The sequence below is a fragment of the Trichomycterus rosablanca genome, chromosome 7, assembly GCF_030014385.1.
Source record: "Trichomycterus rosablanca isolate fTriRos1 chromosome 7, fTriRos1.hap1, whole genome shotgun sequence".
NCBI classification, from domain to species: Eukaryota; Metazoa; Chordata; class Actinopteri; order Siluriformes; family Trichomycteridae; genus Trichomycterus; species Trichomycterus rosablanca.
Genome location: NC_085994.1, coordinates 21,304,502 through 21,314,712, shown reverse-complemented (window position 1 = coordinate 21,314,712; position 10,211 = coordinate 21,304,502). Strand labels below are relative to the sequence as shown.

Here is a 10,211-nt window from a genome sequence, read left to right as displayed (position 1 = left end):
AATATGTTTTAGATAAAATGTGATAAATGTTTAAGTGTAAGCATGTTGTTGTGTGAAGAAGGGGCGTGTTCTCGGTCTGTTGACTGAAAGCCCTGCTCTCTCCCACTGTACTAGCTAACCTGGCACAGCTACGCTAGCAGCTAGGTGGCTGAAAATAGCCAGCTAGCCTAGCTTTCTACTTTCTGTCAGGGAAATCAGTTCATACTGGCACTGTGAATTGTGTATATGCAGTAGCAATGGAGTTATCTTCCTGTGTGAGCCCGGGGAGACATTTCTACCACCGTATAATGACTGACTGAGTGGATAAACTGTCCTTTATCGAACAATTTGACCGGCTTTTCGGAAAACCCACAAGCTAGCGGTAGCGGGAAAAGCGTCTTTGGCGTCAAATACACATCGTTTGTGCTTCAAAAGAAGGTAAATTCTTTGTGCATATGCTTTTAATGCATATTTAATAGCTGTTTGGTCAACAGGAAGCTAAAACATTACACCAGCTCGCTCAGTATCAGCTACCAAACATTAACCTGCCTGAATAATAGGTTTACAAGCAGATAGGAGTTTGTATTGGGCTTTAAAGCTAACCAGCTTAGTCGGTATAATATCCACTGTTTTATAGTGTATGCTGCTTTATTCACTTCTATTTACAGTTCATATGACGGTGCATTTGTACTCTGTAACACATATTGTGCGTTTTGTGCTGTTACCATGACTTCTACCTGAACTTCTGCTGTTAACATGGCAGACATTTCATTCTAGAACTGACCATCTAGCTCGCATATGATTGGTCAGAATAGCACTCCGTGTCTCTTTCCGACGACGCTGATTGGCTGTTTCGGTGCACCTATGTCTATAAAACTTGCTACATTCTTGGCGGCGGTCAGGCTTGTCTCTGACGACGGTAAAGTCGACAACTTCAATACAACTTTTCTGCAATATTAACTAAACTTCTTATTACAGCCAATATAAAAAGTGTCACAGTGTTCAGACTGTGTGTTTATCTAAAATTATCAAATGTTAAAGCGATAAAAGACGAAGTGCCACAGGCCTCAAGTAGAATATGAAAGTCCCGCCTCCAGAGACAGCAAAATAAAAACACAGCGAGGGCGGCCTGAAACTAACTTGTATCTTATTTGCCATTACTTTATATTACTGTATCTTTAAACAAATACAGTTATGTAGATAACGCCTCTTTCTGCTTCACCTTAATATGTGCTGTTTGTTGCTGGTTTTATATACGTTGTAAAGTGTCAGGTTTCTGTAGGGTTAAGCGATTTTTATATCGATATTGCAATATATTATCAACATGGTAATGATTCTCATCAGATGTCAAGGCTGTCATAACTTTAGTCATATTGTTTACTGCAAGTGCTCTTTAAAAGCCCTGATTTAAAAACTTGCTACTGAATCAAATACCTTTATTTGGCTTGCCTTGCCTTGGCTTGCCTTTATTTGACTTGGACAACATGTTAAATTGTATTGGGCATATACACTGATCAGCCATAACATTAAAACCACCTTCTTGTTTCTACACTCACTGTCCATTTTATCAGCTCCACTTACCATATAGAAGCACTTTGTAGTTCTGACTGTAGTCCATCTGTTTCTCTGCATACCTTTTTAGCCTGCTTTTACCCTGTTCTTTAATGTTCAGGACCCCCACAGAACCACCTCAGAGAAGCTATTATTTGGGTGGTGGATCATTCTCAGCACTGCAGTGACAATGACATGGTGGTGGCATGTTAGTGTGTGTGTTGTGCTGGTATGAGTGGATCAGACACAGCAGCGCTGCTGGAGTTTTTAAATACAGTGTCCACTCACTGTCCACTCTTATTAGACACTCCTACCTAGTTGGTCCACCTTGTAGATGTAAAGTCAGAGTCGATCGCTCATCTACTGCTGCTGTTTGAGTCGGTCACCTTTAATATCTTAATCAGTGGTCACAGGGCGCTGTTGGCTGGATATTTTTGGTTGGACTATTTTCAATCCAGCAGTGACAGTGAGGTGTTTTAAAACTCCATCAGCATTGCTGTGTCTTATCCACTCATACCAGCACAACACACACTAACACACCACCACCATGTCAGTGTCACTGCAGTGCTGAGAATGATTCACCACCCAAATAATACCTGCTCTGTAGTGGTCCTGCGAGAGTCCTGACCATTAAAGAACAGCATGAAAGGGGGCTAACAAAGCATGCAGAGAAACAGATGGACTACAGTCAGTAATTGTAGAACTGCAAAGTGCTTCTATATGGTAAGTGGAGCTGATAAAATGGACAGTAAGTGTAGAAACAAGGGAGGTGGTTTTAATGTTATGGCTAATCAGTGTAATTTTACATGTAACATTACCCACTGCTGCTAAAGCAATGGCTTTGGATGTTTGTAATAAGTTTCAAATTGTGCTTTCTTGGTTTAAATGACCAAAAACAGAACTTTAATTCAGGAAATATTTTGGCCACAGACTGATTATTACAGACTGAGACATTAACTTCACTGTTTTCCCCAATATGGTTCTGTCAGCACCTGTTCCAGCTCTCACACCTAAACTGTTGGGATTATTAGACCACATCAGAGGTCTTGCTGCAGTGCACCGTCTCACCTCTCAATTCTATCTTTCAATTAAGATGGATTATATATATATATATATATATAAAAAAAATTATGTCTATGGCATAAACTCAAAAGTTTTTGGCAAATCATCTACAAATTCTACCCTGTTATACCATTGGAAGCTTAATTTGCTAGTTCAGAAATCTATTAAGCACACATACTTGCTGAGTTTCATTGTTTTAAACACTACACACTATTTTATTAGCTTAGTTTTTCTCAATTTTACTTTAGAACTTTGTGTGCTTTTCCTTTTTTTTCCTCTGTAATATGAAAGGCTGTTTTAGATGGAAAATCACACAATTCTGCAGTCTACTGTTGATTGGCAGTTAAATAACCACATTTCACTCTGCGCCATTCAGATTCAAATTTTCTGATTTTTTTTACAATTTGTTATTGTGTTCTTTTGTCACTCACTTTAGGTTTTCAGTGCTGTTGCACCACTTTGCCTAGGTTTTCATTTTTGGCATAGGTTCAAGTATGAATACAAATATTGTCTTTTTCTTTTAACTGATAACTGTCATCAGTTCACAGGTAAATGACAACCGACAAGCTTATAGTGTCTCAATAAATTATACACATCACTGAGTTTATTGAATCACATCACTTTATATTTTATTAGGGATGTAACGATACACTCTACCCACGATGCAATACGATTCACGATACTGGGTTCACGATACAATTTTCCCCCAATTTTTTAAACAAAATGAAATTAAAGACAAATAATGAAATTATGAAGTTTCCTTTTATTATTTCTCCTAAAAAAATAAAGTCTTAGCCGCTCAGGTGGCGCAGCGGTAAAACACACGCTGTTCACCAGAGCTGAGATCTCGAATACATCGTATCGAATCTCGGCTCTGTCTTGCTGGCTAAGGCTGAGCGGCTACATGAGCAACGATTGGCCTGTTGTTCAGATAAGGGGCCTGCACCGAGACGGGGAAGGAGTGCGGTAGAGGGTGTGGCCCTCCGTTCACAGCGCTGTACTGCAGCTGCACTCATCAAGTGTAGGCGATAAGATGTTCATGACATAAACTGAACACTGAGCAGAACCACTTCAGCATTCTAAATCTAGAGTCAGTTTTAAACCGTTCACATCTGAACTGGATTTTCTGAATCGTTTAATAATGTAAAATTATAATGCTAAGTTGTTCATTGTGAAAGTAGTGAACCAATCCTTGCAGTCTGAGAAGTGTAACCTATTGTTTTAATATCTGTGGCCCACAATTACAGTTCTCAAGCTGCAGTCAATGATCTACATATTTTGGATCTTCCACAAAGCTGACAAAAGTCATTTAATCATGCTTGGTGGTAGGCGGGATAGTACGCTTTTGCAAATATCGATTTGCAACTATAAAGTGTTGTTAACATTTGCAAATTCAGCATATTACTTTAAATTGTGTATGCATTATTTACCTGTTACCTAGGTCCTAATTACTTTTGAATTTCTACTTAAAGTTTATTTGTAAATGAAATTTAATGTGTGTTTGTGTCTACGTAGGCCCAGGCTTGCTGGGGCTAAAAACAGTAACAATGAGGAAGCCACGTCGAAAAGGAGCTTTGCCCGTCAATATGGGTGACAAGAAAAAAGACGCTCCTGCACCTCAAGAGTGTGGTACTGGTCAGGTGGTAGCAGTTGTGTCACAGCCTCGCCCACCCTCACCCTACAGACTTAAGATCTCACCGACTCGAGAGACTCTGACCTACGCCCAGGCCCAGAAGATAGTGGAGGTGGATCTGGATGGGCGGCTGCACCGCATCAGCATCTTCGACCCACTGGCCATTATCACAGAGGACGAGATGATGGCGCAGGACATGGCAGAGTGCAACAGCAACAAAGAAAACAGTGAGCAGCCACCTGCAACCAGCGTGTCCAGTCCGGCACGCAGGCCAGGAGGTCATAAGGGCAAGAAAAAGGACTCTAAACATGTATCTTCTTCCTCTCAGAACGCACAAGGACAGAATAAATTGCAAAACTCCACCCATGGGCACAGTAATAACCATTCTCGCTTACCTGAGCCCACTCTCAGAGTTCTGGACTCGTTTGAGCCTTTAGAGGCTCCACCTCTTCCTGCAGCCTACTACCGTTTCATAGAGAAATCACAAGAGGAGCTGGAGGCCGAAGCAGAGTATGACATGGACGAGGAGGACACAGCCTGGCTAGAGATGGTGAACGAGAAACGGAAGTCTGAGGGACAACCACCTGTCTCTGCAGACACGTTCGAGACTGTAATGGACCGGCTGGAGAAGGAGGCCTTCCTGGAATCAAGGATTCCACAAAATTCTGTAGACGAGGACGCTTTCTGCTGCGTGTGCCTGGATGATGAGTGCCTCAACAGCAATGTCATTTTGTTTTGTGATGTGTGCAACCTAGCCGTACACCAGGAGTGCTACGGTGTACCGTATGTACCCGAGGGTCCATGGCTATGCCGGCGCTGTTTGCAGTCACCTTCCCGACCGGTAAACTGCGTGCTCTGTCCAAACCAGGGCGGCGCCTTTAAGCAGACAAGCGACGGCCATTGGGCGCACGTAGTTTGTGCCATCTGGATTCCAGAGGTGTGCTTCGCAAACACGGTGTTCCTCGAACCCGTCGAGGGTGTAAACAACATCCCAAGTGCTCGCTGGAGACTTACATGCTACCTGTGCAGACAAAAGGGACATGGAGCCTCCATCCAGTGCCATAAGGCCAATTGCTACACAGCCTTCCATGTCACCTGTGCCCAGAGGGCCGGGCTGTTCATGAAAATCGAGTCTGTCCGAGAGACAACGGCTAACGGTACAACCTTCTCTGTGAAAAAGACAGCATTTTGCGAGGCGCACTCACCTTCTGAGAAGGAGGGATCAGATGATGAAGATAATATGGGAAGGGTGCTGGTGGGCAGAGCCAATCGAGGAAGGAGTGCCTATGCTCCAGTACCCCTGCTGAAGACATGCTCACAAAGCAATAAAAAGGAGGTCAGTAATAATAAAAAGAAGGGGAAGAAAAGCCCAGACATTACATCCAAAAAAGCAGTAACACCGCTGGTCACTGTGCCACAGATTCCTTCTCAAAGGTAAGCACATTTACATGACATTTGAGGCCTTTAGCAGACGCTTTTATCCAAAGTGACCTTCAGTTGTAACTGAATACAATTTGTGCATTTGAGAGTTAGAGGTCTTGCTTGGGAGCCCAACTGCATTTTGACTTGGCAATCATTGCCCACTCTGCCCACTCCAAATGTCAAGATTGCGAGGGCATCTCCTGTGACTCCTGTTACTAAATTCACAGGAAAATGTGCCTAATTTCACTGACCTCGTTTTTCAAAAATCACAGATTTCACAGATTTTTTTGCCACATTTCACAGCAGTCATTAAATAACACTAATAAATGGAATGATGAATAATAATAAATTGAATGATGCCCCCCGTGTCCACATAATTGGTTGGGAACTCAGTTATCCGAATAGTGTTTTTAGCTGCTTTACACTTCCACATCTTGGACATTTTCTAACCGATTGCTAATGTAACTTAGCATCTTTAGAGTTTGCTGAGTTTATAAAGAAAGAAATAAACGGTGCATAGACAAACAATCGGAAACATAATACTTTACTGGCTTGTTCTTTTGAGGCGCAGAACAGACTACTGAAAGATCACGTGTGTAGAGAAGCACACTTTTACATTATGGAATCCTTAAAGGGGCAAAATGCAGTCAATATGTAAACACATACATCACACATTGTCAGCACACTACACCACAGATTGATTATCAGTATGATTGCTAGGACCGCCTCATATTTCATACGCTACGTGAATAAAAAAATGTTAAATCACCAAACACAAACCTTAAATTTTGAATTTCAAAGCAAATTGCATATTACATGGGAAATGGCTTATTTCACGGTCCTTGACTGTACATTTTTACGGCAGTGAATTAAATAGGGCCTAATTCATGATATAAGTAATGCCTTGGATATTTTATGTATGCTTCTCCTGATTGATACCTTTTAACAATTAGATCTCATGTTTTGTAAGCTCTTTGTGGACCATGGCTACTGATTACTATTTAACTTGAGTTTGTGATTGGTTTAGATCGAACACACTCACGACCCCTAATTATAAGAGGTTGTGCACACTTATGCAAACTTTTTTTTCCCTCTAAACAATTTTATTATGTTTTTCAATTGAATTGCACAGATTATAGGTCACATTAAAGGTGGAAATAAATCTGAAATGATTACATCACAAAATATTTGCAGTTTAACAAGGGTGTATAGACTTTCTATATCCGCTGTATAAACATGCAACTGAAAAGTAACAGGTTAAACCATGTAGACATGTGGTTTTCCTTTGATAAGGTCATGCTATAAATGTGCATGTATTACAAGGTAAAATGTAATAAATGACAATGTGTGTCAGTACTACTTTGTGAATAAAATAATTTAATTAGAAGGTAACTGTTACTGGAGTTTAAAGTAGTTATGTAGCAAGTAAACAACTTTACTGTAAATATCACACTAAGTTAAATTACTGACTGACTCATATAGACTCAAAAGCATGTAACCTGCTCATCGCAAATTAGATTTCTTGTACAGTTGACCCTTGAGTTACGAACAGTTTACCATACGAACATTTTGGGTTACGAATAATCTTTTTCAACTTAACGTACAAACAAATTTCGGATTACGAACTAAAATTCGCGAAACACGTGACATCACGAACAAGTTGACTCAGACCGTCTCTCTCTTTCTCTCTCTCTCTCTCTCTCTCTCTCTCTGTATATGTATATATACTGTATATATATATATATATATATATATATATATATATATATATATATATATATATATACACACATACACACACACACAGTGAGCGGACAGTGTTTTTTGGTGTTTTCTTTATATTTTGTAAAATTTATTTTTACAAACCCCATGTAATTTGTAAAATATAGTATTGACCAGAATGTGTGAACTGTTTATTGTCTTGAAATGTAACTGACAAATGTAGAAAAGACAAACCTAATTAAACTAATTTTGAATTTGATGCCTGCTACATGCTAACTTGGGACAGAAGCATGTTCAACTTTAGGAGGCATTTTTCGGTGTGTTCTTTATATTTTGTAAAATTCTGTATTAAAATGTCCCCAAAGAATGTGCAGAGAATCGTAGTGGTGAGAAAATAAAACAAATCTATTACTGTTTGTTGTTGTATAATTGCTGCCACTGTGTATCAGACAGAGGGGACAGTTAGTAAGAGAGAAGAAGGAAGTTATTCTTTCGTGCAATTACACCTACAAAATGCAATACTATTGAAATAAAGAAGGAAATAATAGAGAAATATGAGAGTTGTTGTTTCTAGTAGATCAAATTTTATAAAAAAAAAAACGAAGGAAATGTATTATGGTGTATAGTAAAGCACACGTACTGTACTGAAATGTGATGTGTGTTTTATGTACAGTACTACTGTGTATTGTTGTTTATTACAGCATTATCTATTCTATAATTTAAGGGCAACTACATTGTATTTATAACAAAAAAAGACCATTTAAGACATTAGAGAGGTCAGGTAAGGTGGGGGGTTTGGGAGGTCTGGCACGAATTAATTCTATTTACATTATTTCTTATGGGAAAAATAGGTTTAACTAATGAACATTTTGACTTAAGAACAGTCCTTCGTAACCAATTAAATTCGTAAGTCAAGGGTCCACTGTATTTATTTGATTTATCAAAGCATATAATCATATCTAAAATGTATTTATTTTTACAAACCTCATGTAATTTGTACAATATAGTATTTTTCTTGAAATGTAACTGACAAATGTAGAAAAGACAACCCTAATGAAACTAATTTTGAATTTGATGCCTGCTACATGGGACAGAAGCATGTTCAGTTTCAAGAGGCTTTATTGTCATTTCAGCTGTATATTTAAGTACATACTGAAATGAAAGAACAATCCTCCAGGACCATGGTGCAAACAATACAGTATACACAGTGCAGATAAAGTGCAAAAAATACATAGACTTGCAATAAATACAAGGGACATTTTGGACCTAACAAGTAAAGAGACAGGATCAAGGACAAGTATATTGTAGGCCAGTACATGGTACTGAGAATATATAACATGAGGTTGTCCTAAAACAAAAGGTAACATCACCTTGTCATGTCAGTACAGTAGTGTTCAAAAATAGCAGTGATTTTAAAAAAGTGAATAAAGCACAAAATCATTATAATAACTTTTATTTCCATAAATGCAAATGCACTGAAAATACTACACTTTTAATTCTAAATCAAAACATTAACAACATTTAGCCAGTTTGTGTTAATCCTTTACAGAAAGTTAAGAAAAATGAATATTAGGCTGTTCAAAAAAATAGCAGTGCCAGCATTTTTCTTTAAAAACTCAAAAAATGTATTTATAAACTGAAAATGTTTGAGGTTTCACTTTACTTTAAATTACTGAACTAATATTTAGTGGCATAACAATTGTTTCCGAGATCTGTGTTGCATGGAGTCGACCAACTTCTGGCACCTCTGAACAGGTATTCCAGTCCAGGATGATTAGACTACATTCCACAGTTCTTCTGCATTTTTGGGTTTTGCCTCAAAAAAACGCGTTTCAGACGTCAGCCCACAAGTTCTCTCTGGGATTGAAGTCAGGGGATTGGGCTGGTCACTCTATTACCTCAATCTTGTTTGTCTGTAACCAAGATGTTTTGGGTCATTGTCATGTTAAAACACCCATTTTAAGGGCATTTCTTCATCGACATAGGGCAACATGATCTCCTCAAGTATTCTGATATATTTAAACTGATCAATGATCCCTCGTATGTGATAAATAGACGTAACACCATGGTATGAAAAACATCCCCATATCATAGTTTTGTACCACCATGCTTTACTGTCTTCACAGTGAACTTTGGCTTGAATTCAGTGCTCGAGGGTCCTCTGACATACTGTCTATGGCCACTAGACCCAAAAAGAACAATTTTGCTTTCACCAGTCCACAAAATGTTGAGCCATTTCTCTTTGGACCAGTCAATGTGTTCTTTGGGAAATTTGAACCCATTCAGGACACGTCTTTTTCTTAACAACGGGACTTTGCAAGGAGTTCTTGCTGGTAAATTGGCTTCACTTAATCATCTTCTGTACTTACTGGGAACTTCAGATGTTCCTTGATCTTTCTGGAGGTGATCACTGGCTGAACCTTTGCCATTCTGGCTATTCTTTGATCCATTCAAACAGTAGTTCCACGCTTCCTTCTGCATCTTTCAGGTTTTGGTTGTCACTTTAAGGCATTTGAGATCATTTTAGCTGAGCAGTCTATCATTTGCTGCACTTCTCTGTATGTTTTTCCCTCTAAAATCAACTTTTTAATCAAAGTACGCTGTTCATCAGAACAATGTCTGGAACAACCCATTTTACCCAGTATTTCAGAAGGAAATGCGCTATGACAAATCTGTGCAACATTTGCCCCCCCCTCCTACCTTAAATAAGGGCCAAAATTGACACCCGTTCTTCTGCAGAATGAATGACTTCACCAATTGAAGTCACTGCTATTATTTTGAACAACCCCCTTTCAATCAATGCTTCGATTACTCAGAATGAGCAGCATGCATGTCCTAATTG

At 39.0% G+C, this 10,211-nt stretch overlaps 1 protein-coding gene across 3 annotated transcripts in view; it reads left to right on the top strand.

Annotated features, from left to right (window-relative positions):
- The first annotated feature begins 17 nt into the window (after nt 1–17).
- Nucleotides 18–10,211, top strand: part of brpf3b (bromodomain and PHD finger containing, 3b) — a 29,697-nt gene continuing 19,503 nt past the window's right edge. For 2 of the 3 annotated variants that reach the window (XM_062999129.1, XM_062999127.1), the window contains exons 1-2: nt 18–417; nt 4,108–5,659. In XM_062999129.1, the coding sequence (XP_062855199.1) occupies nt 4,140–5,659 (1,520 nt within the window). In that variant the 5' untranslated portion in view covers nt 18–417; nt 4,108–4,139. Of the gene's footprint in view, nt 418–872; nt 899–4,107; nt 5,660–10,211 lie in introns of those variants that run through there. The other variant, XM_062999128.1, reaches the window with a different exon arrangement.